Source organism: Pollachius pollachius (assembly GCF_949987615.1).
Source record: "Pollachius pollachius genome assembly, chromosome: 7".
NCBI classification, from domain to species: Eukaryota; Metazoa; Chordata; class Actinopteri; order Gadiformes; family Gadidae; genus Pollachius; species Pollachius pollachius.
In genome coordinates, this window is record NC_136940.1 from 21,296,517 (window position 1) to 21,323,967 (window position 27,451).

At 42.3% G+C, this 27,451-nt stretch overlaps 1 protein-coding gene across 2 annotated transcripts; it reads right to left on the reverse strand.

Annotated features, from left to right (window-relative positions):
* Positions 1 to 26,317, reverse strand: LOC307078358 (guanine nucleotide-binding protein subunit alpha-11). 2 transcript variants are annotated; one of them, XM_079740112.1, is made up of 7 exons: positions 24,862 to 26,317; positions 12,841 to 13,025; positions 11,831 to 11,985; positions 9,690 to 9,818; positions 6,909 to 7,038; positions 5,377 to 5,530; positions 1 to 4,901 (listed from the first exon to the last, which is right to left on the reverse strand). In XM_079740112.1, exons 1-7 carry the CDS (start codon positions 24,995 to 24,997, stop codon positions 4,711 to 4,713), a joined length of 1,080 nt encoding a protein of 359 aa, XP_079596238.1. In that variant the 5' UTR covers positions 24,998 to 26,317; the 3' UTR covers positions 1 to 4,710. The 2 variants fall into 2 exon arrangements, with proteins under 2 accessions (XP_079596238.1, XP_079596237.1); XM_079740111.1 differs by lacking the exon at positions 9,690 to 9,818 and adding an exon at positions 10,387 to 10,515.
* Between the last annotated feature and the right edge of the window lie 1,134 nt (positions 26,318 to 27,451).

Sequence of the window (27,451 nt, forward strand, 5' to 3'; positions counted from 1 at the left end):
TACAGTATAGGAACAGGTTTTATTTCAATTTACTACAGATTTTTTTTAAGGAGAAGGCTATATGAAATTCATTTCATGTTCAAATGAGATTTAGGCAACAGTGGTTGAAATGAAAGATACAAAAGAGAAATATGGAAACAAAAATACTGAAAATTAATTATCAGGGAACCACCCTACATCTCCCTCACCCTTGAAGTGGCAAACACATGCGGTTAAATATTTTTTCTCCTTTGAAAACAGCATTTGTCATGCTGTTTGAATATAGAATAAATCGTCCCACTTTCAATATTTCATTATATACTTAGTGTTTATTTGTTAAAAAAAAATGGACCATGGATTTCATAGATCCACCGATTCTTTTCACAACATTGGCACTTGGTAAGAGTCTGGCTCCACAAAGAAGGGAATCTGCACACTCATTTTACATAATTTACATTTGGTTATACTAGAAAAAGAAAATCAAAGCAAAACAAAAAAAATACATTACTTTCAATTTATACACCACTACACAAATTTTTATTTTAGCCTCTTACCTTTAAAAATATATATATATTAAGTGGTCCTAAGACAAGTGTTGAGCTAATCTTTCAGCCTTACAAAAACAGGAAAACAAATAATGCAAGGTTAGCTTTTAATATAAGTGTCCACTCCTCTTTTCAGAATGAACAACAAGCATATGCAGTATCCATTACAAGTGTACAAACACACTTGCATGTGCGCACAGTCACACGCCTTTAGGGTCGACCAATGTGCTGAATGAACATGTAGGTTGCATGAATGCCGGCAGGCCCCTTGCAGCGTTGAGTTTTCAGTGCATCGACCCAAAATAGGAGAGAACTACACAGTCCAATCAAGGAAGAGTAAAAAAAGGTGGCAAACAGGTCACATGGCCAGAAGTCACTCTTACTCATTCACTCACCTCAGCGCCCACCCACCCAACGTAAAACAGCCACATAGTAGTACCTTCAATAGGCTTATGTGTTCAATAAATTGGACAAAAGCATAATACCAAGCCTAACTCAGAAAACTGCCTTCCCCCCATTTCAAAGGTGTATTAATGCAAACTGCAAGACCATAGTAATTACAGGCACCTGGGTCAATTTATTGACTTAGTAATATCTTATCTAGGATTGGTTGACTGTGGCACAATTGAATGAATTGGTCTGTCCTTCAAGTACAAAGCTCAAGCAATTTCAAAACTCCAAAAACAAGTATGTAATCAAAAGTGAAATTATTATATATATATATATTTTTTTTTTACAAAAAGGTGACCATGAACATCATTACATCATAGTGTATTCATCACACAACCTCTGTTATATGGGTTGTTGATGTAGTGTTGAGAGAGCCTTTCTCCTGAACCCTCTTGGCATAGTGAAAGGAAATAGGATCAAAGTCCACACATACGCTTTACAGTCAATCAAGTGGAAAGAAAAAACAAAACAGATTCATTGATGCTTAGGCACACAGTGATTTGACATTGTAATCACTGTGTTTAAACCACTATAAAGCCAATCGCTACACACTCCTTTATCCAACATGGTTCCTGGTACGAATAGTGTCTGTTCATTAGCAGTCGTCAACCTGAATGGCATCCAAGACAAATCAAATAATTTGGGTAATGAAGATACCACAACATAATCCAAGAGAAATAAGTTGATTATTTAGCATGGGAAATCAGAATCCTTATTCCCTTTCTTGGTTAAACAAAATGGTCATTTATTCTGCTTTAGCCTGGATTAAAAAAAAGAGGGGAATGAAGTGTTTCTTTATTCAAATGAACAATGGCTGACCTGCTGGGACCCATAACAAAAGAAAGCTGCCGTTGTCATTAAACTGCAGTAAAAATGAATATGACTTGAGCAGGAATAATTTATTCTAGTATTTAGATGGGTCAATGTACCACTGACAGCAAGTTGTCAAACACAACCAAAGTCTTTTAATAGTCTTTTCTTATATTAAATAATAAATGCCACCGGAGCTCGGCTATTTTTGTAGAAGCATGTGTGCTTGCTTTAGGATGTGCTCCTCCTCTTCCTCGTAATCACTTTGTTTCATGGCATAGGACACATCTGCAGGATTGGGAAGAGACTGGCTGAGAAAACTCGGGTACTGTGTCAAGCACCAGAGTTGAATCCTTTTACTAATACAAGCTGCCATACAAAAGCCCCACAACTGCAAATGTAAACTCTTTACATTAAAAAAAAGAAGCAATTGCTATTTTCTTTTCTTAAGAATATTGTGGCACTTCATTAGAGAAGGAAATAATACATCCCTCCATCAAAAAGGATAAAGATTGCACAAATACTTAGAATATTCTGTATTTACTTTGGAGGGTTAGGGTTAGTGAGGGAGCAGGACCTGTCCGTAAAGCTAAAAGTCTAGCCTTTGAATTGTATACACGGCACAAAATGTGTTAGAATACTTGCACTATTGCACTCCACCGGTAGGCAAATAATCACCTTTCTGCCAACTCAAAACACATTGCTGTAAATCTTAAGATGTCACTTCTAGATAAAAAAAACACATGCAAATCTGCCTTGCTATCCTTTGGCAACACTCAAGTGGGATATGCACAATATGGTGCTGGTCAGCAACCAAAGGATATCTAAATGGATACTTTAACTGAGCCTGCAAATGATAATGTACACCAAAAGTACTTAAGTACCACTTCCACTGATCTGCCCAACACTGCCAACACAAGAAGGGAAACTCAAACATGCCAAAAAGCAAGAGATCAAACCTGCCATCCCAATGGGTATCCGACGACATAATAAGAACCACATCGATCTGCATTTAAGAACTCATGTATGAAGCAAAAAAGTCTGGCATAAAGTGATAATGTGGGACGCTAGCCAAGCCGGCGAGATAGTATCCTCAATTCAATCCCGACTTTCTCAGACTGATCCAAACAGGCTGCTCAGACTGTAGAACCGTGACAGACACTATTCCGTTGGTTCGGTCGAAGGGTGGCCATCGACGTTAACACTGGAACATTTCTTCCTGTCTCTACCAATAGTAGATGCCCCTCAGTAGGGGCCTCGAGAGCCTTCCACCAAATCCAACTCCCTGATTCGTTGCCGATTAGTCATTGCACCACATCCATTCTCTCGCCTTACTAGTAGTAGCCCTTGTGATGAAAACGTTATGAACTCACCTGAATTATATAAGACAAAAACAGCCACCTAGTGACATAATTGTCATCTTAATTAATCTGGTATAAGACAAGATATGGGATTATAAACAGAGATATAATCACAAATTACAAAAAAAATGTAAGCATCATAGAACAGCAAATATTGAACAGTTTTTTTTTGTTTGCTTTCATTTCACCGTTAGCGTAAAGCGCCAAGATAAAATAAAAAACGGTTTTACCTTTGTCAAGCGTTTCAGCACAAATTTGCAACCACTTTATATACAAAGTATACTTAGAAAGATAGAGCACTTGTCCATAAAATTGTAGATTTTCTTTACAGCATTACAAAAAATCCTCCCCTATCTCAACCTGGAAATACGTGGAGCGGAAAGCAGGGAGAACTAGATCATCTCTTTTCAACGGGGATCGGAGATCTGGTCTGCAACTTTTAAAATACAGAATTATTGACTCTTGCTGTGAACAAAGCTCATCAGAAGGTTGGCCAAATAAACTTAATTGTAGAGGGAGTCAATTTTGTCAAACATGTGATTCAACCCACCACTCCTCTCCTTGTTTTCTTTACGTTACAATCAAACTATTGCACGGTTTCTTGTCTGGACACACACATAGTGTATAGGAAGGGCTTTTCTCTCACCCACTAAGGAACGGAATCAATCACAGTACTAATACAATTATGAATTCAAAGAAATCTAAGAAAAGAAAAAACAGCAACCATGGCAAGCACAAATCATGTTATGCAATTAGTAAACCTACATTGTTAAAGACGGAGCTGGGAAATTAATTAGTTTTGGGCTTTGAAAAAGGAAATCACTGAGCTCCTCTGCTATGATTCAGAATAATCTGGGTACGTCATCAGAATTTGCCCAAAACTTAAATTAGTGTAAAAAAAGAACAAATCATAATTTTATCTACATAAATTTGAAGGTTATCCCAGCAACAACCTAAACTCCTACAACCAGAAATATAAAGGATCTTCACCACCACCAGTACCAATGCCAGAGAGAGAGCCTTGTGTGTGTTTTAACCAGAGGAGACAAAGCAGGAGGTGTCTTAGCCTACTACTGACCCATGAGTGGCACACCAAACACAGCCCGTACGATGTGAAGAGAGGGAGGAAAGAACCGGCTGTGAATGTACTTGAATGTTTTGTATTTGGGGGGTCACTTCATTATTATTAACGGTCAAACGAAAAATAATCAAAACGACCAAGAATCAAGATGGTACAAAATGTATGTAAGAGTGTGGATGAACAGAGTCCGTGACCCCAACATTAAGGCCTTGTGTGTGTGTGTGTGTGTGTGTGTGTGTGTGTGTGTGTGTGTGTGTGTGTGTGTGTGTGTGTGTGTGTGTGTGTGTGTGTGTGTGTGTGTGTGTGTGTGTGTGTGTGTGTTTCCATGCTCGAGTGTGCATGAGGACATTTATACAAGTGCATGAAGAGTGGGTGCTCTCCTTCTCCATCTATTTACCCTCTTTTTCTTCTCCATCTCCCTTTCTTAATCCGGCCACTCTGCTCTCTCCCTCCTCCTCTCTCTCTCCACCTCTCCCTCCCTCCCTCACACCAGGTTGTATTCTTTGAGGTTCAGCTGCAGGATGGTGTCCTTGACGGCGGCGAACACAAAGCGGATGTTCTCCGTGTCGGTGGCGCAGGTGAAGTGGGAGTAGATGATCTTGTCGCTGTCCGGGTTCAGGTCCACAAACATCTTCAGGATGAACTCCCGTCCTGCCTGGCCGTCCCGCTGGGGCCCTGGGGCACAAGTCAAGACACGTTCAGTATATGTGGCCCTCTTTTATATTGCACTGACAGCATACGGCCATCATTGCTCCAAGATTCAACAGAATCATTCAATGCAGAATCAATGTGTGCTCCTTCCGCCTGGTAGTAGTGAAAGATATCACTAGTGGTATTAAGTGGTATTAAAGTATTATTAAGAGATAAAAAGGCAATACATATTGCTTCAATCCTCAAAAGATAGGCTGTCTATGTTTCTTTTTATGTGGGTCAGTGGCTACATCGCATGTAACACTGTGCTGCAGTGCAGTAGTTCCACCACAAGGGGTCACACTTGCATCAGTGCTCATTCTTTGCCATTTCATGAGAGTTTCTGGATGGATTTACTGAGCACAGTGAAGTAAAGAATGCACACAGCGCTGCCTTACAACAAACTAGAAACGGTCGGTGGTGTTTTTAGTAAGTAGCACAGTTAAGTGTGTGCGGTTACCATCAAACTCGGGAAAGTAGTCTACGAGGTGAGAGTGCATGATCTTCTCCTCCAGCAGGTCTTTCTTGTTGAGGAAGAGGATGACAGAGGAGTTCTGGAACCAGGGATATGTGATGATGGTCCGGAAGAGAGCTTTGCTCTCCTCCATGCGGTTCTAACCAAGACAAAAAATAGAAACGACAAACCACATTTGTTTAAAACCAGACATGCAAACAAACACGACACAAGAAGTGCTTTCTACTCGGTTTAAACATGCTGACATGCTTTAGCAATTAGCAATTGTGTTTTCGTGAGGTGAACATGAATAGTAAACAACTAAATGGCAACAAAGGCACGTTCACTTGAGATGTGGTCAGATTTGTTGTTTTGTTGTTGTTTGTTGTTTGTTGTTGTTTTCAACCCACAAGCTCCTCTGCAAATTCAGGAAGGGTAGGGGGCGATGCACAGACTTAGTGGCTGTTTGCCGCCGAGGGGGCTTGCTTCGAAGTTGAAAGAATTCTTCTAAAAAGTCTAAAAAGTCTGAATTATTTCAACTTCTACCCGGCGTGTTGCGTAACCTAACTCGCCAACCACTAGAGGTTCAGTCCAATCCAAGCAGACTGGTTCGGCATGGGGCCAGAGTGTTTAGAGCCTGTGTGTTTATAAGTTGTCATACACGAGAATACAGCGCAACAACCTTGTTTCAAAGTCAACGCACCTTAGGACATTCAAATTGTTAAGGCACATTTGGGCTCCTGAAGCAAGGGGTTGATATATCAAGTGTGTAAAGAGTGTCTGGATTCAGGGGTGTATAAGAGTAGTGGTTTATTATTGTAAAGCGACACATGTTAAGGCAGTGTGAAATAAGGTGGATAAAAGGAATACATTTTGGGGGGGAATCAAGACTGCATAATATGGTTAGGGGAATCCAATTTTAATATCAGTGCATTGTTTTAATGATTTCTTTTATTATCGACTTGAGAAATGAACTAGCATGGTAGAAAGTTAAGGTCCATTTGCATTTCTTGGCCATTTCACTCAGTATCGTTATCCAAGGGTCCTGAGATATTAAATCCAATCCAACGTGTCACATTACTGTCATACCTCAGAACACAAAAGAAGGAAATCAGAGTTGGTATGATGTTGATTCTGCAACCAATCATCAATGGATCATAAAAGATAGTAGAGCAGACATTAAAGCTGTCCCTATTTAAATATTTATCTTAAAAATATACATAGTAAATATTAGTATAGTAACATAGTATGGGAGGATATCATATAGGATCAGTCATTTACTCCTCCCTAACCTTCTGATCCATGGCCTCCATACAGAACAAAGTAAACCAGGCTATGTTTCCACCATGAATTCAGAAACATACTAGCCATTAGTGTCCTGGCGGCTAACTTGGTTCTCTACACAAGTAGGGTGATGGAACTGATGATGGAACGCATTACACTAATATTGTGTTTCGGAACCAAGAGGGAACCAAGCTGGCCGCTCGGTGAATAAGGTCCATCAAGAACCAAATCCACTCAGTATTATTTCCCCTCACCTCGTTGTCAGACTCCACCAGGACCTGGTCGTATTCGCTGAGCGCCACCAGGAACATGATGGAGGTGACATTCTCAAAGCAGTGGATCCACTTCCTCCTCTCTGACCTCTGACCCCCCACATCCACCATCCTGATTGGACCAAGACGGAAGGGCGGGATTAGAGTTCAGCCAGTGTTAGGGGGGGAGAGAGAGAGAGGGAGAGAGAAAAAGAAAGGCCACGCAGAATGGATGGTTCCAGAACAAATGATCCCATTGCGAAAGAATATATTTATATAAATTTGTACATTATATATTTGTTTCACAAATCAACACATTATTATGCAATACAACAAATAGATCAAAAGGGAACCAGCTGATTGGTTAAGCACAAGCAACCAGGCAGGATTGTCACCCACATGCAAGACAAAAAGGTTCCAGAGGAGTTGGGTCTCCCTGGGTTACAGGAGAAGAGGGGTCAGTGCAGAAAGCCATGGCACACCACTTGACTGAAGATACGATTACACTGGTCATTTATTTCATAAAAGTCATGTATTTAAAATGCAAGTTGGGTCTACTTTCAGATACAAGAGGAAATAGCTCAACATTACCAAATGAACCGTGTCTGTGTCATGTAGCCGTTTTGCACTGAACACCTCTACCCAGAATGGGGGGCATGCAATAAAGAGGACACAGAGCAATGCACATTGACCCAAAAATAAGTCAAATGAGCCATCGTATTGAGCCAAGTATTGGTGCAAGTGTGTTTTTGCAAGTGTGTGTGGGTCTGTTTAAGTGTGTGTGTGTGTGTGTGTGTGTGTGTGTGTGTGAGTGTGTGAGTGTGTGATGGCCTTCTCTCCATTCTCAATGAAGTGTTTGCAGGTGTGAGTGTGGTTTATAGAAAGTCAAGCGGTAATACATGGGTCAGTTTAGGTGCATCGCTGTCGTCTCTTTTGAGAGGACCAATCAGACACCAGGGAGGTGAGACGACTAATGGAGGAACGGTTTGACATTGTTTAGTAGGACGGAGAAGAAACAAGTGAAAATGAGAATGGGAAAGACAATAGGAGCTAGCTCTTGAACTATGTCCATGCTGGCTTACTGGTTCGGAAGTTGAAGGTAAAATGAAAGTACAGGCAAAAAAAAAAGGACTGTGGGAAATAATCTGATAGTATTGCATGTCGACTTTAAGATGATATCATGTATATTATGCTTCCTCTTCAGACGGTGACTCAACTTTAGGTAATCAGCCAAGTCAAAGCTCAACAAAACCTGTCTCTAATCTAAGTTACTTTAATTTGAGGCAATTTAGTCCTTGAGTACATGATTAGATCACTTCCTAGTTGACGTTGTCTGCAGACCCCTAGTTAAAGTGGGAATGCTTCATCGTAAAAGGTGAGCTGGGCTGGCCAGGGAGTCTCTGGGCAGGTAGAGGTAGGGTGTTTAACCCACAGGGGGGCTCCAGGCCTCAGGCCGAGGCAGGGTGTCTAACACGTAGGGGGACTACAGGAGTCGCAGCCCCGATAGCATCCCTCCACGCCCAGTGACCCTCTTTCCCTTAAAGCAAAGGATGAGTGTGATCTACTTATCCGTGATAAGTGCCCCTGGGTTGGCCGGGCCCAGAGAAAGGACATTTTCTTAGACTTCAAAAGGCAATAAGAAGAACTGGAGGCTTGCCTAACAGACATATTTGTCTATGAAAGGCCCCTTTGTTCGGGCTGCTGCCCTGTCAACTGAATGGCTGATGCTCTGCCCCTCTCATTGCATGTAACCAGCACCAAAGTTACAGTTAATAAGCAGTGGCAGGGGGAAATTCCCCTGTTCAGTATGAAGCCTTGGTACATTTAATTGCTAATTAATTCACCTTGGGGCTACAAGATGGTTTCCTTCTACAACACACACCACACATCCTCATGAAATAAATAAATGAATAAGAGCTGTGTAGAATACATTTCCTTTTCCAACACGCATAATGCCAAAAGGGCATCTTTGTATTCCCCCCCCGCCCCCCCCCCAGCCCGAATGACAACTATTCCTGTCTTAATACAGATGTCCTCAGAGGCCTCAATGATTCACCGGCAGCAGCAGCAGCTGAGCAGAGCGGAGCTGGGTCCAGCTGATTGGCTAACAGCAGCAGTGGTCCTGGGAACCTCTTCAGCCCAGCACTCACTGCCAGTGGAGTTATTTCTAGCGATGCCAAGCGTAGGAGTGGGGGCCTGACATGATGGCTTCCTATCGATTTGCACTCTTTTGTAATCATTCTCTGATCCTTTGCCGCCATCTCCGCGGTTCCTTTATTGTCTCTCCCTCGCCGCGAGGAGGAAAGGATTCTTTGAAAAAGCGTTAAAAATACATTCCCAGCGTCTCGCTATGCCAACTCAGGCCTACCTCTCTTGCATGGTTTGAAACGCTAGCAAAGCACTGTTGTGTTCAATATCAGTACCGATGCTGCTGGGCAATGTCACCACATTCAGTACCTTAAGTGGAAGAATGACGCCCAAGATGCAGTTACAGGTCATGTAAAATGAGTTTGATCAACTCTTCTCCTTGAGGTGTATTGCCAGTTCAGCGTCATCGATATAATACTAAAAAAATCCATGGAGGCCAAGTTATCCATTCTAAATAACAGAAAAAAGGACAGGAGGACTTGTATTTGAACAACACAAATGAAGGGATCATTTATGGCATGGGAGGGGAGGGTTAGGACGACTTACATAGAACACTGGCAGGTGTTACACAAGGTAGATCAATTGGGGAGTGGGGGTGGATGGAGGTTAGTCAAAGTATTGTAGTTCATCTTCTACCTGAATATGATGCTTTGCAAGTCGAAAGGGTACTCTATGATCCCAGTGGTTGGGATTCGAACCCTAAGAACGTCCTGTTGGGTGGGCAGATAAGACGGTTCTGCAATACGATCCAGATCACTTAGATAGCTAGAGAGATAGGAAGCACAAGAGAAGACGGGGGAGAGGGAGGGAGGGAGGGAGGGAGAGAGAAAGTAAAGCATGGCAGCAGAAATCCCCCTCTTCCCCAAGAGTCGATCCCCTCCCAAGAGGGAACCCACAAAGAGATGGAAGGTTTAAGGAACATTCCCTCATCCCCCTCCTTCACCAGGAGCAGTTTCCTCTTGACAACCCCCTTGACAGCCGCTCTTCAAGACTCGACGCAACCCCATTACATTTTCCAATTTAAAAAGCTCTTCAAATAAAATGGTGGTCTAAATTTGGAGGGGGTCAATCGACTAGGGGCCACTGCTTGTATGCGACATCATTTGAAGACAATTTGGATATCATAGGTAAATATCCAAGCTGAGCTTAATGGTAACTGGTAACTTAATGGTTTCTTAAGTCTTGGAAAGCGGGTCATCGGGGGATGTGCTGAAGCTGCAGGTGGGCGGAGACAGCGGCCTCGACGGCTTCCCATTGGCCGGCGGGCCGACGACTGCCGGCCGACCGGCCAGAACCAACCGGGGACGGCGGCGTCTGCCGGGGACACCAGTACCTGAAGATAATATTCTCCAGGTCAAACGGGTACTCAATGATCCCGGTGGTGGGGACTCGAACCCGGAGCACGTCCTGTTGGGTGGGCACGTAACCGGGTGTGGCTATTCGGTCTAAGTCACTAAGGTAGCTGTGGAATGAAGCCGGTGGGATGAGAGACACACACACACACACACACACACACACACAAATACACACAACAGAGAGACAACCAGACAGAGAGGCTAATGTACACACGGTCACGAGATACATGCGGACATGTTGTACTCGTGTGAGAAAATTTCACAAATTTAATTATTTTGCATACACACACAAAATACATATTTTGCCATTTAATACACCTACATACTGAGGTGAAAAACAAGCCCCAAGTTAACAAATGGAGTCGACCCTTTAACATGAACGATATTACGGTAATTAGTATGATTAGAGTTCATTTTTTAGTCAGCTACATTAGTCGGATTAATGTGAAAATGGAATTAGCCGCAATATTATTAGCAGTAGGTTAAAAATGTCCATTTCCTCCTTCAGCCCATCTATCTACCCTTGTTCATTCTCCGTTGGCTAGTAGGAGTTAATCAACAAAACTATAATGGTGAACCTCGACAGCATTTACAGAAAATAAATGTATTTGCAATAACATGTTTCATTTAGTTGAGGGTACTTTTACTCAACGTGCCAAGTTTCATTAATGAAAACTAAAGCCCTGGCCTCCATTGCCCCCGTGATGCTTAACTCCTTTATCTATAAAACAGGGCAGTAGTTCCACATTCACCTCTACATTTTAGCATCTTATCCTAGCTAGCTTTTTGTTATACAGGGAAGGGGTTAACCTTACAATTGTTAGTGCTTGGCACTTGGTTCTATGAACATCCTTACTGTACCGACAGTGATATATTGTTTCTCTTCTGACAAATGTACTTATTGCAAGTTGCTTTGGATAAAAGTGTCTGCTAAATGTAAATGTAGATTACATTGGCATCAATATATATCAAATGCTCATTCATTATTTAGCTTAGTCTAAATAAGAGATGCACAGCAAACCAATATTCTATATTTGGTCACATGTACACCAGCAGATATAGCAAAATGTGTAATATCAGCAGAAGGTGTGAAAATGTCCCATATTAATGGCAGTGTTTTTGGGGGGCATTTCATAAAAATAACAAACTCCAACATGTACGAAAACAGAATATATGAATTATGGTATCAGCCAAGACAGTTTAAAGGGTGCTAGTCTAAACCATGCTCTTAAAATGATCACAATAGGAGGTTCAAAAGGTTTGTATATTTGGGAGAGAAATATCTTTGTCTTTTTTGCACACATTAAGAATGATCTGCATGCATTAGAAACTTTCAAAAGGGTCAAACTTCAATACCATGAGGACGATAGTTACTCCGATAGTACCAGAGCACGAGAAGCAGGCTATAGGTTGTACACCTACTATTTGGTGGAGTCAGAGAGCTGGTATTCCCTCCTGCGGTCGTAGGCCTCCTGGATGCCCTGGTCCGTCCAGAGCATCTTGATGGCGCTAATGTAGGGATGCTCAAACGACGACACCTTCTCCACGTCCACCTCACGCACCACCATGGCATTACTCTGGGGGGAGGGAGAGAGGGCAGAGCGTTACTCTGGGGGGCGAGAGAGAGAGAGGGCAGAGCGTTACTCTGGGGGGCGAGAGAGAGAGAGGGCAGAGCGTTACTCTGGGGGGCGAGAGAGAGAGAGGGCAGAGCGTTACTCTGGGGGGCGAGAGAGAGAGAGGGCAGAGCGTTACTCTGGGGGGCGAGAGAGAGAGAGGGCAGAGCGTTACTCTGGGGGGCGAGAGAGAGAGAGGGCAGAGCGTTACTCTGGGGGGAGAGAGAGAGAGAGGGCAGAGCGTTACTCTGGGGGGAGAGAGAGAGAGGGCAGAGCGTTACTCTGGGGGGAGAGAGAGAGAGGGCAGAGCGTTACTCTGGGGGGAGAGAGAGAGAGGGCAGAGCGTTACTCTGGGGGGAGAGAGAGAGGGCAGAGCGTTACACTGGGGGGAGAGAGAGAGAGAGGGCAGAGCGTTACTCTGGGGGGAGAGAGAGAGAGAGGGCAGAGCGTTACTCTGGGGGGAGAGAGAGAGAGAGGGCAGAGCGTTACTCTGGGGGGAGAGAGAGAGAGGGCAGAGCGTTACTCTGGGGGGAGAGAGAGAGAGGGCAGAGCGTTACTCTAGGGGGCGAGAGAGAGAGAGAAGAGAGTTACTCAGGGGGGCGAGAGAGAGAGAGAAGAGAGTTACTCAGGGGGGCGAGAGAGAGAGAGAAGAGAGTTACTCAGGGGGGCGAGAGAGAGAGAGAGAGAGAGAGCGAGAGAGAGAGAGAGAGAGAGAGATACCTTCGATGCTCAGAATAAAGAGATTTCCCACATGAAGGGATGCAACACAAACTACAGGACGACAACATCTGCATGTAAAAGGTCCAATCGGCGGCCCACCTTGTTCTGCTCGTACGTGAACTGGATCTTGAGGTTCTCCGTGGCCCGGATCATGGCCTGCATGGAGGTGAAGATGTTCTGGTACACCAGCTTGGTGAAGCCCCTCTTGTCCTCGTCTGTGTAGCCCGTCCCATGGATGATCCTCATCTGTTTGATGAAGGTGCTCTTGCCGCTCTCGCCGGTACCTAGGGCGGAGAAGGCAGGGGAGGAGGGTGTAAGGTAGGGGTTAACTGTAGAGCCGGACCGATACTGGACTTCAGGGGCAGATCTCGATTCATCGGCCAATAATCCAAAACTAATAATCCAAAACTAAAAAGGAGCTAATAACCTTCACAGAGAACCTGATGTAAAACTCTGTTGGGAGTGTTTATGTGGATGTGCTCATTTATTTTAAAGCATTTAGAGGTTCAACCAACACAAAGTATTTATTAAGGTAAGTACATTTATAAATCGACAGCATCTCTAAAGTTTTACTTCAGTGTGGGCTAACATACCCACTGATACCAATATATATCTGTGATAGGAAACGCGGGTGATATGAATAAAGACTTTTGAACAAAACCATACACTTCAGCATGATCAGCATAATCCAAACATACAAAATACTTTTGGAAGGATGGATGGTATTTCAAACATTTTGTATTGTATCATTTCAAGTATATTCAGTTGATGAACTCTGATGGTTCAAGAGTGTGGTAAAGTTGGGCTGGGCACTCTAGAGCTGAAGTCATGATTCTCTCTTCACAAGACACAAAACCTTGTACAAAAAGAAAATGTCACCTAAACGTGAAGAACAATTACATATAGGCCTCTCTAAACACATATGTTTACCAGCGGTTCCCTAATCATCAAGGTCTGTGGCCTGACATGGATGTGCTCATTTAAAGCATTTAGAGGTTCAACCAACACAGCAGAGGATTTATTAAGGTAATTACATTTATTAAATCAAGACTATCTCTGAAGTTTTTATATCAGTGTGTATAAACACATATGTTTCCCAGCGGTTCCCTAGTCATCAAGCCCTGTGGCCTGACATGCAAGCCCTCCTCTATGTCACAAATGCGTATGGGGAGGACGGTAGCCTGCATTATGAATCATCCATGTAGTCCTGTTTCACTGTTAATGACTTTACAGACGGTTAAGAAAGAACCCCGTTTAGCAAACCCCTATAGGTCCTATTAGCCACAGCGAGTGCCCCAGGGGATTCACCTCCTCTGCAGACTCTGCATCTTTATATGGACATATTCTGTTGGCACTCTACTTATCCCAGCTTTGGGGGGAAGCAGTGTCTGGCTTTTAGTAACTGACTATGATGAACAACGACAGAGGAAGTCAAGAGGCCCACAGACATGATTGAGTTACAAAATCTAACCAAACCTAGGCAATCTCGCCTCTAAACTCTCTATGCAACGCTGTGTACTTCTGGCTGCGCTGAGCTCTGCCGTCCTCTTTCAGCACACTTGCATTTTCTTTCTCAACTGGCTGGCCTCTACCCCAGCCCGTGCACTCATTTTTTTTTATTGTTGTTGCCACATTTCAAATAGAGACCACACAACTGTGTTTTTCTTCTCTGGATTTTCCTAGCCTTCCCTTCTCCTCCTCACCCGGGTCTCTGTTCTACTTTTCTCAATGTCCCCCATGCCTTCCATTGCGCCTCTCATCCATCCTCCACCTCCACAGGATCACATACCCCCCTTTATACAAGCCTCTGTCCTTTGACAGAGTTAAACCCTTTTACATTACTCCTGATATGCCAGTGCCTGATTCAGTTCCATCACCCAAAGATTATACAGATTTGGTACAAGATCATGAAAAAAAGACCAAAACTACTCCTACAAGACAGTGAGCCACATTCAAACTAGTTCATCACTCGAAGATCATGCCCATAAAGAGATGTGCAGAAATATTTGCAATTTGCTGACATGATGTCACTGATGCGTTGCAACAGAAAGGCTTGCACGCCAGCCTTTCCATAATGAACACCAACTCACTTGCGAGAGACTTGTTCCATGCACCTCGTTTAAGGCTCTGCGTTGAAAGTAAGTCTTTGAGCCAAATGCCGACATCTTTGTTTTTCTTTTTAATTAACCGTGGAATAGCACCACATATGCTCCAACCCTACCCTCCCTGATTCGTTTCGTATGGCCGGCCAATGCCTGCTCCCTTTGCCCTGCTGCCCCGACACACACATGCTAGGCAGGGCCAGACCAGGCCAGACAAAGGGTGCCACAAAATAGGCCAATTGCGTAACAACTGTTTTCATAGTGTCTACTGTGCAAGCTGTTCTTGCTCCTGCTGAAGCAGCCGAGACCTAATGCCAGGCAGCGATATACCCTGCTCTCATAGCATAGCTAGCAACAGTGTGCTAGTTGTGCTACGGCCAACAGTGCGCTAGGAGCGTGCTCGTCAGGCTACGGCTAGCACAGTGAGCTCAGTGTGCTATTGCTATCGCTGAGTCCATTGTTATGAGTTGGACTCCAAATAGACTCAAGCGTGCAGCAAGAACTTAAAAAAATAAAAAAGCAATTGGGAACACTTTTAGCACTTAAGGATAGTGACAGAGATAGATAATACAGATGTTGTAAAATTGGACGGTGGAAAGAAGCTTGTTTTTTATTTTAAAGCAGAGTGGCTGAACAAGGTTGATTTGGGATTTTGTCACTAGCATGCAGTGCCCAGCTGAGCATGTGAAGGAACACCATATCCGGGTGTGTGTGTGGAAAACGGCTGAACCCATGGTGCATCCGTCCTCTTCCAACACTATGAATTAATAAGAGCCATACTCCGATAGACCCGGGTTTGCAAAGTTAACGACAAAAAGGTCTTGTAAAGAAGAAGCTAAGTGAACTGCAGCGAGGCCTCCACTATAGATGACCTACATCTAATAAGATGTAGACAAGGCCTACACTGTGTGTACACATGCCCAGAGGAAATCTCTGGACTAACCAAGTCATACGCAATCAATAGTGCCATGTGCCAATGAATGAAGACCCGCTAACGCACGCACACGCACGCGCGCACACGCACACACACACACACACACGTCAAGGAATAATCAGCCTAAATCAACAGATCCCATTGTTCACATGCTGAACCCGGTAGAAATATTTCTCAAGGATATGCTACTGTACAGAGACTGGTGCTACTCCTGAGGCCAAGTTCTAGTTCCCATGGCAACCACTGTATTGTACTCACAGATCCATGAAGGAAATCACCAGGCGAGAGGATAGGCATATATGGCTAAGCCACTGCACATCCGCTTAGCAGAGTAAACTGAACTACTTAATAGAGATTGTTATACCATTATAAAACATCTTTGGATGTCTCGGGCGGTCATCTTTGTCAGTGAAAAAATAGTCATGCGGTACATTCTTTTTCAATGGCAGACCAGCCAACATGATTGGAATGGGTCATTGTCCACGGGTCATAATTGCAATGATTCAAATGAACAATTATTTAAATAAACACAAAAAGAAAACAATTCTAGTCAATATTATTACCGCAACCATGCACGTCAACTGAAACACAACCATTAAACTCGGTCCTTTCCATGCTCGAAAAAAAAAACAACAGAAAAACCCAGAGCCGAGCTGAATGTGTGGGATAACCATTAACTCACAAATGACCAAACAGATAAAGAAACGGGTCAATTTCACTCTGTTCCAATTTAACCGCAGGCTGCATGAGGCTTTTTCCTTCTCCAGATCACATGGGCGCTACTATAACAACTTTCCTTTGCAGAGAGACGAAGGGGGCTGGGGGGGGGAGACATGGAAAGAAAAAAGGAGTTCAAAAAAATGGAAGGAGGAGATGCAAGTGTGACAAAGTGGAATAGAATGGCCCCCCTGTGTAAACGATTTCTTACATCCCCCCTGATCGAAGCTAGGCGGAAGTTAGAGCCAGCCTCAGCAAAATCTGAACTTGCACACAAATTGCAGGGTGCAATTTGACTGCGCAAGGGGGACTAAAGTAAGGACTGGCTGGCGCTGCGATTGCACATGGTCACTCACATTTTATGATTTAAGGAGTTTTGAAGGGGTTTTCCTGGGCTGAATCAAGGTTCATCCTGGCTAATTGTCAAATGTAGGCGTTGAGAGGCACAGCCATTTCCTATCAAACCACAGGGAGTTTGGTATCATTTCTAACGTGTTAGATCAAACTCTGAGTCCATAATATGAAGCAAACCGACAAGACATTTGACATTCAGTTGCACTTTTTTTCATACCTGCACAAGAATTTCACTGGAAAGTTACTTCATAAAATGGTCTCTTTGATTGTATCCTTTTAACTATTGCATTTCTCGTGTATTACATAAGCTTAAGTTAAATTGCTTTAAAAACATAAAAAAAATCTGTAATATTAAAAACAGGCAAAAGTCAGAAAGAAAGGTTAATCTTGGGGTAACGGTAATTGGGGCAGTCATCCAAGAAACCCTGCTTAATGTATTGATGAAAATAATATAGCGTCCAACATCTGAAACTTAGGAGATAAGTACACATTTCTTAACCTAAAAACGATATTAAAAAAGGGTTATAGAGATATATATTGGGAGATAAATATACTTCAATAAGATGGAATGAGAACAAATTCTCTTAGAAAGAAACCAAAAGGGACACTGCCTCCCATCTGGGTGCCAAGAAACATCTTTGCTCGAGGACTCATTGTTCTGCTATGCCGACTACCAGGTCAGTTGGCCCCGGTTACTTTTGCTTCATCCACTGAAAAACACAACTAATATGAACAGCGTTGGACGGACAGGAAAAGCCGTCCGTCATAATCATGAAGGGGAGGGAGCGGAGAGGAAAGAGGACGAGGATCTGTGAGTCCTCCTGTGTCCTGTTCCCTCCCCTGTCTGTGCTCAGATATGTGATCTCTGAATAAGCGCAATGAGTGAGTGGGCCGCAAGGAAACATATTGCACTATCAACACTGACAGTAGCCAGAGAGAGAGAGACAGTAAGAGACAGACAGAGACAGAGAAAGAGAGAGAGAGAGAAACAAAGTATACAATTTACATTCTATTTCAGTTTTAAGGACATTCCCGTCATTAGTTCTGTCCTAAAAAAGGACTTCATGATCATTCATTTTGCCTATTTCAGATCCAATCTCACCAGTACTTTTTCCATTTCTCAATCCAGCCGTGCAATTCATTCAGTTCCTCTAAAAGGTATAATCCAACCGTTGATCTCCAACCTCTCTTCCCGTATCATCACCACAGCACAAGCATGCCTTTTGTGTACAAGATGACTACCACATGGTCAACGGCAGCAACAACCGCACGCCACGACAACTCCGCCATACAAGACCATGAGTATCGTTCTACGAAATGGCAGACCTTCTGGCACATCACTCGCACAACCAACTTAGACGTTTTCCACAATTAAAGCCAATGAGAAGTACCAAAAACCCTTTCGCCACCTTCACAGAGCAGAGAAATGAACACAAAATACTGGTGTGTCTCTCACTAAGGGCATGAGTGGTCAATGAGCATCCATGTAAAGAAATGCATCTGGTGTTCATTTATTTGTTCAAGGCAATCCAGACCTAGGTATAAATATTCGGCCAGACAGACTAGATCTCCTTTGGCCTTACCAAGGCCGTACATGGTTGGATTGGGGGGTATTTAGGGATGAATTTGTATGTCTATAAGGTCTAATGGGAATGGGAGCAGTGTGGGGAAGGTATAGTTGCTGATTGCCTGCTTGCCACAAAGCTACCGAAACTGGGTGTGTCAACATCACTATTTGACAAACAGCAGTGCCTCACAGACTAACACAGCACATGACTACACACACCTACCGGGCTTATTTGCCTCCCTCCAGCAGTCAAACTCACCGGATCCACAGCAGTAGCCTTTTCTCTTTTTAAATAGACAAAATATGCTACATTAAAAAGTAAAAGTCTGGATGTGCTAGCTGCAACGTAAATGTACAGGAAAAGTTTGCCAAAAGAGGTGGAAAACAATATCAAAATAGGTTCTTAAAACACAACAACAGCCTCACAAGAGGACATCGCTAAGCATTATGATTTTGAAAATCGTTTATTATCTCTCGGGTGTGAAAATGAAAAGCAGCTTATGTGCAATATTTTAAACTAAACATTCCCCCCTCATTTGTTCATTCACATCAACATGTCTACTGGGAGTCCTGATTGTCGTGTTCAGGCCTGAATTAACCTGCCATTGGGCCCCTGGGGCTTAGAGGTTTCGTAGGCCCCCTGAGAAGGGATCTTACATTGAAGATGTGTAAATTATTTTCCGACATTTTGCCGTTGTGGCTGTGGTGTCAAGTGGCCACTGGGCCCAGCTACCACTAGTGGCCCCCTTTTTTCTCGAATTACTGCAGCTCATGATAGGCCCCTGATCGTCGTAGGCCCTGGGGCTTCAGCCCAGGTAAGCCCGTGCATTAAGGCGGCCTTGGTCGTGTTGCAAGATAATATACATTCAACGATCATACAGACAGCAAAAGTCATACGACAGTGTGCTGCTGCTGCTGGGTGGACTGTGTGACTTTCGTTCTGGTTAGTCATAATCAGTAGTCCCAGGTCACGTCGCCGGTCAGTGTTAGGAAACAACCGGTAACCAAATTAGGATCCGTTAGAAAACAGGCCGTTAGTCTGTGCTTTAAAATCTTAATATTGAAATTCGAATGAAGATACACAAGATCAAATGAACAGCGATAATTAAATTAACTTGATTCATTTACTGCAAAAATATTAAATGAAGGAACAATTATGTTATTGTTATTATATGATACATTAAGAGACAATTACATTGTTATCATTAATGATGAACAAGCAGAAGAAGGCTAGCACTTTTTCAAGTAGACTTCTCAATTAAAGCATTCAATACATCCAAACCAAAGGGTTAGGCTAAAAACCTTTTTTTAAACGTCATCAGCAACAAGGGAATCTTTTTTGTGGATCCAAGGTATTTTTGGGTGAAGCAATCCCAACGGACTTGTTGAAGTGTACTTCCCAATGCACTGCACATTGAAAAAAATCTTTACTTAAGAGCATTTGCCAACTTCGGCAAACACTTGTGTACAAACCAGGGGGTCAACCATCTGATCGCCGCAGATGCTGCTTTTACACATCTTTTGACATTCACGTGTGGGCTGTTTATGCAGACAAAAAACAAACACAGACAAGGATAACAGTACTGTAACAATTCCTGTTGCCGTGACAGCGGTCGACAGGGACCCAAATAAACACAGCCAGTCCTTGGCTTACTGTAGCTTAAAAACTCATGATATGATGGGCGGAGGTAGCCTTTATGCAATACAGACCTTTGGGTTTTCCAAGAGACCACGCAACAAAGAAACTCAAGTGCTGGACGTGTTGATGAATTAAATGTGCAGACAGTGGAAATGTACTGTATTTTTTCTGCTTAAAACTAGTTGTTGCCAGGTCCAGATAAGATGGTTTGCTGAGACCTAGTTCATGAATCTACTCAGAGGCTTTGTGTGGTTGGCAGAGGAGCAAACACATTAATCTACCATCAAGCAAATGCTGATTGGTGGAGATAATCAATAAATCAAATGCTCAGACAAAAACTCATCTGACTTGTTCTGAATACTCCACTATTTGGGACACCTTGGAAATCTTTTGAAAGTAATTCAAAGTGTATTCCCCTCACATGAACTGGAGCTGGGCTACTGTCAATGTAAGCAGCTAACGGAAACCCATTGAGCTCCCCTTCTGGATGCACAGTGACAACTTTACATTAAACAGCTCGTCTGAATCGGGGTAAGACAGGCAAACGCCTATTTACAGACATTTCAAGGCAAACAACGGAAACAAGAAGAACCTTAATATGATCGGCACACAATGATCATCATTAGAAAGGTCCCATGAATCAAACAAATACCAAAAACAAACACAATTTATATTAACACGTTAATTTGGCTTCTAGAGCTTGGATTGTTATGTCTGCATATAACTTGAAGACGGGCTTGTCCGTTTGTCTTACACTCAAAAGGATGACAAATATTTGTAGTGTTTTGCAATTTAAGAGAGGTTTAAAATCCATGCACACCAGGCGTTATCATACCATTTCAGCGTCGGAATACCATATTTGTGAATACACAAAATATATACATGGGATTTTAGTAACTGAGACAAAATGGCAGATTAATATGTTGCAGATCATGGAGGACGTTCGGTATGGTACCACAAGTTTTAACCATGCTTGTTAAATTTGCTGAAAGGATCATTTAGTATTCAGGTACACAGGCCTACAGCATAAACACCATGTCAGCCTAGTAGTTAGTTAAAGTACAGTTAACAAAATAAATAGTTTTGTTCTTTTTTTAAACCATTCATTAATGGTTTAATGAATGAACAATTGTCAATGGTTTGTAGATTTGTAGGCAAACAATACCCTTGAGACATTAAGCAAATGAATGGTGATGATGTTCCTGCTCCGAAGAATATAACTTGCTTTGTTGAGTCATAACTTGGCGCCGAGAAAACAAAAGTCAACATCATGTGACATGTGCTGTATGCACTAGCACATGTTCTGCAGGTTTACATAGCATTGACTTAGCCAAACGATATCGGTCAACATCGACATAATGAAGAAGTCTGTGTTACCAGAAAGGTTTCCACTAACACGGTCAATATTCAACAAGATGTGACCACGAGAGAGAGAGGGAGATAGAGACGTTTTATACAATGTGGTCAAATTCAGTAAACTCAAAATCCAAACTAAATGCATGCTAACACACACGCATGCACAGATAGAGCTTTATATGCCAAAAGTGTGTATGATATATATCAGAGTGAAAGACAAAGATAGACAAAGACGCATATACAGTTATTCCACCAAGCCGATGACACGTGTACTTTCAACCGAGGAATGTCCAGCACAGAGGCCAGTGTTGTTACTGTGGATCCCCCAGTGGCTGTTCTCATTTAATTACTTGTGACTTTAATTAGCTAAACAGAGCAGCCGGCACAATGCTCTTCCTATGCAAGCTCTTCCCCGAGTCTTCCACTTAAAAGGTTCAGACAATGCTATCACTGCAACAACTGTCTCGCCATCTGTTTAAATTCTGAGAACTGTTGGGGGCAATAAAATGTATCAATAGAAGCAAATGTCTGAGTTGGTGACAAGAAGCGGCGGCAAATGTCTTCACGTTCACTACGAGACGTTAGCATGCTACAGAACTCAACTCTGTGACTCTTCCAAATTAAAAAAAGAAAATGCTAATCCAGAGAATAAAATGGATGCCCTTTACCCAGCGCTCTCCAGGCAGTGTGGAAATTGAATCCTGAAATGTGTAGGCTTCTGCCTCAGCACTACAACAGAGAGGTCATCCACACTTGCCTCTGTGCATGACAGCAATGCAACACACACCTGTTACAGTCCTCAAAGACGGCATGCAGACCTCCGTTCACACAAAGCACCACCCTTACATCAGTTAAACCTTTACATTAGAACTGCTGCTGAATTGACATGACTATAGGCAGTCAGTCTTGCAAACAGCTGGATTTCCGAGCCAAAGCAAATACATCAGAGGCATAACTTTATTAGTAATGAAAACTGTGAGCAATGCCACTCCCCCCTTATCGCTAAGGCTTTTGCAAAAAGCGTAGAATTTTCCAACCCACCAGTCAATGTAAACAACTTGATCACCAACAACAATGCAATGACAGGCTACACTACACTACACGTCTATAAAACATTAAGAATGCTCTATAAATCTCTTCCAAAGGATGTGAGACAACTAAACTACAGTAAAGCTTCAACTAGCTTTGGGCACAGCTTAGATCTTTAATTCACCTTTTTTTTGGTCAAATAAAGTGACATCAGGTTGCCCTACACCTTTGTAAACAAATTAGCCTTCTCCCATTTAGTTTGGCTATTTCCATCAAACAGGGTAATTACAGCGAGAAAAGAGTAGTCTTCCAAAACAATCTCTTTCAATTTGCTCTCAGTGAGTCATCAGCCCCCAATCTCATTATCTGCAACCAGAAAAGCAGCACTATAATATATATATATATATTTTTTTTCTTTTTCGTCCTTGCTGCCAAATTTATAGTTCCTAATCAGCGTTGAACATTGTGGTGGCCAACAACACACCAAACAGATGCTTGGTTTTGCATCATCAATGCCAAAATAGGCGAGTGCGGCCAATAGATCCGAGACATCAAACTCTGAACACGGAATGTAGTTTGTTCTCTTCACTCTGAATCCATTAGACATTTAGCTGTACTTTGCTACAAAATGGCAACCGGTGGGTGGCAAAAGAAATGCCCCTGAATCTAAAAGGAGGACTGCACATCTAGTGTTCACAATAAGCTTCATAGGTACTGTAGTAACTTTAATGTTGGACAGGTTTACTACAGGGGACTAGTACAAAATGGTCCACAAGAAGTTATAGGCTATATGTGGTAACAGAAGTAAAATAAAATCTCTAATTCATGGGAAAGGTATCTTCATTTCCAGGGAACTAAATAATTCAAGAATATAAATGAATTAACATAATTGCTACCTGAAGCTTGTTAACTGTAGCAGATAGTTTCAAACCCTTTATGACTTCAGATTCATTCAATTCATATGAATGACCAACGCTCATTCTTGAATGTGGCATCATACAAGATTGTAATTGCCTGTTATTTTGGTCTATGCATCTCTAATAAGGTCTTATGGTTACATTAAAGTTAAGCAATCTAATATGCTGAGCTCTAACGAGGAGTTCAAGCTGAGTAAAAGACAAATACAATCAGGTTGTTGCAATTATATTGAAAATAATTCAGGAGGAGTTCTCAGATTTTTCCTTATGTACAATAACAACGGAATAATTAAGTTAAGTTACAATGAAATATTACAAAATCATCCTACACTCCACTTAGTTTGTTTAACCTTTAATTCTGTACATTGGCCCTGCAGGTTATTTCTTTGAGACAAACATTTCCCTGCGATCATATGGCCTAGCTTCTGGAAACCGTTTTCCACCAACATTTCCCATGAAAGACACTGATGATATTCCCCTCTTCGCTGGAGGAATTAATTTAAAGAAGCTATGAAACAACAGTTTCAATGCTGACACAATGGGCTGCATGCTAGGGAATGATAGACAGACTGAGACATACCAAGAGTGACACATCAACTGAATAAATAGACAGTAACACAGTCAGGGAAACGGTTAACTGTTTAGGCTATACAATACATTATGGTGTGTGTTTGAGGACAGACCTGAATGTATCCCAACCCTTTTATTTAATAGATTAGTGAAATGATATTGAAACACTGATAAATGGTTAAATAGTTTGATATCATTCCCCACTAATCTAGGCTTGAGAAGGCAGACATTTGTGCGGGGCTGGCAAGACTATTCCAAAGTCATGGCCATTGTAAAACTAACATCACAGGCCATAAAAACAAATTGGATAACATTATAATTGGATTATTGTTCATCACTACACATATAGCCTAACATACATACATACATACATACATACATACATACATACATACATACATACATACAGTTGATTGTTTTTCACTTTGCTAATCAATAACATCTGATATCATTGCGATGTTGTGTAAATGTCATTTGTGTGTGTCCTAATCGAGTCCTGATTTAGGCCTAGGTAGATTAGATACTCTTATTGAATTGACAAATTCTATGATACACCACTATGGGATCTTTAGGATTCACATCCGGTTGAAAATAATTCCACATACATGCCGCTGGTGAATCGATCATTTACAGCTAAACTACTTTTATAACCCTCAATCATTGTTAAACATAACAGAAATGTCTTACAAACCACAGTCTCCAACTCAACTGAGTCAACTTGAACTGGTTTGCCTATCATGGGGTTTATGTAAATGGGGCCTTGGTTAGAGTGCTACAACAATAGTTAACGTTTTGCATACAAAATAATCCAAATAATGTGACTACTTTGAATAACTGAGACGTCAGCAGACTTGGTGTGAGTGAAAGTTAGATGAGAGAAAACACAACGCTACATTACTAGCGCCATTGTGAGAGAGATCTGAATGAATGCATACCCAGCAATAGAAGTTTCAGCTCCCTCCTCGCATCTCTCTTGTCTCGTCGGAGCTGCTTGTCGATCTCCTGGTTAATTCGCTTGGACTCCTTCGCCTCTTCACTCAGGCAACAAGCCATCGTGGATTCTAAAGTCATCACCGCATCAATAATGAAAATCCCGTTTTACATGGAGTCGCCGAGCTGTAGTCAACAAACTACAACCTCAAGAAAAACTAGAGATTGGACAGCCAGGGCAATGGCAGCTAACGTTTGTAAGTGAATCCTTGTCGATATATGTTCCTAAAAAGCCCTGCAGCAAACGTCCTTGCTTCAATATAGCAAAGTGTGGCCTTGTTACTGGTGGGCCGTGCAGCTGTCAAATATTGACAGTTTCTTCCAAGTTTCAAGTCACTGTACGTAGGGCTAAAGTGAGTGTCAGAAATGGGATCTCTGCACGTCCGCAAACAATGAGCTATCAATCAACACCCTTGCAGACAGACGATTCTGATGTATCTATACAATAACTGTCAATATAAGTTAAATTAGTTAGAGTATACCGGAGGAGCTAACGTTATAACCCGCACTACACAACCGTCGCCTGTCACGTTAATCCAATGCTAGTCCTGTTTTGCTTATGGGAATAACTCCAAACGCTTCAGCTAATTGTCAGTTTAACATCACCAGTGGACCTTATCAAATCATCTCAAAATAACCCCACGGATAGCCACAATCTTAAAACCTCGGAACCAGAGACACGTTTAGCTCTTCCAGGACTTCCACATTAGTACAAGTCTGCTGTTTGCTGTCCAGAAGAAAAGCCTAGCCGCCCCAAAGCAAAGAGCATACGCCTGTCACACTGCCCATCTGCTATAGCTAAATATAAACACACAATGTACCCCACCGCCACTACCACCACTCGACGAATATACATAAATATATATATATAGCTTACGACCAGCAATGAATCTCTACATTTGAGTTCAGCTCAGCTTGTCCTGGTGAGATCTACTTGACAAGCAGAACACTACCAAACGAGCAGGGTTAGCTCACTAGGTTAGCTCGCTGCTAACGTAGCGTTGGATCAGCTAGTCACAGTTGATGCTGTAACGTTAGGTATATGGCTAAAAAAACATGCTCTTGACTATCCAAATCGTCCTCCCGCCTCGGTGAAATGTGCGAAACAGCCAAAATCTGCCCGAATGGTCCTCTAATTTCCGTGCATTGTATCGTTCCTGCTATCTTTTTCCTGGTGATGAATCGCACGTCACCCACTCTCCAGCACCCCGGTAAAAGAAACGCTAGGCTGAGAGAGGATCCTGACTGTAGTGTTATCCTGGTCGATATCACTGCAATTTCCGGTCTCTTACTTCCAAAGAACTGTGCAGCCAGTTAATGGACCCCGAAACGTGGAGAAAAGAACATGGCAAGAGTAAAAAAAACAAACTAAAAGGATAATAATATCGAGTTTAGACCTTATGTTGTGTTCATTCTGTTAAAGCAATATCCAGAACGTATAACGGAAACATATCTCTCCATTGAAAGTCCCTCCCTCTCTCGCTGCTAGACCAATGTAACTGAAAGTCCCTCCCTCTCTTTCGCAAATAACGCTCATTTGGAGCATCCCATTCCAGGCTCTGTCGTGAGACGAGAACGCCTGGGAACGAGACGCATTCTAACTTGCGGTTTCTGACTGACGATGCTTTAGATAGAAGTGAAGTGAGGGATTGAACGGAGGCATATTAAAACACAACTCGGCGGCCCTTGGGTCGGCTCATGTATTCTTGTTTTTGTAAAGTTGGCTTGAGAGGAAACAAGAAAATTATCCAGAGCTGGAGGCGTATCAAGAAACAGGCATTTAGCCTAACTGGATGGACAACGCCCATTTCTGTCAAACACCACTAGTGACGGCCCCAACATACATGACAATACAACAGTTCAATGTTGATTCAGGGTAAATGTAAATGTCAAATACAACGGCATTTTGTATTAGTTTAGCATCCCTATACTTCTCTACCAATCACGTATAGCAAACTTAAAATAAAGAATGATCAACTTGATTGTGAGCATGTACAAAATCACAACATTAGTTGGCCGTTGGTGACGTCATATTGTAACAGCAGTGTTGAGATTTAATCAAACTCTTAACATAATTTTTGTGTCGTTTTTTTATTAAGCCATCCAGCCTACTGAGCCTGCAAAATAGAAAACAATTTGTAATTTAGCCTAGTGACATCTTGTGGACGTGTTGTGTTATTGCATGAGTGCCAGCATAACATCAAAAACGGATGGTTTAGGCCCAATAACGTTGATACATACACATCCCGCGAATGGAAAGGGACGCATAAAGGTGTGATGTTGAGTTAAATCATATATGTCTTTATGCTTGTACTCACAAATAGCCAATAAGAGCAATTGCAGATACAAAAACATAGGTCTACATCCAGATATATGTAACTGTGAACGGGGCTTTTTAATTGACTGTATTGTTATTGTGGTCAGTGTTTGGTTGGTTTAACGTGCAAAAAGATGGACAAAGATGTTATTTTTTTCTTTCTGATCCACAAGTCACTGTAGCCTTGGTTGTGTGGTGCCTTTGTCGTAGGCTATAAC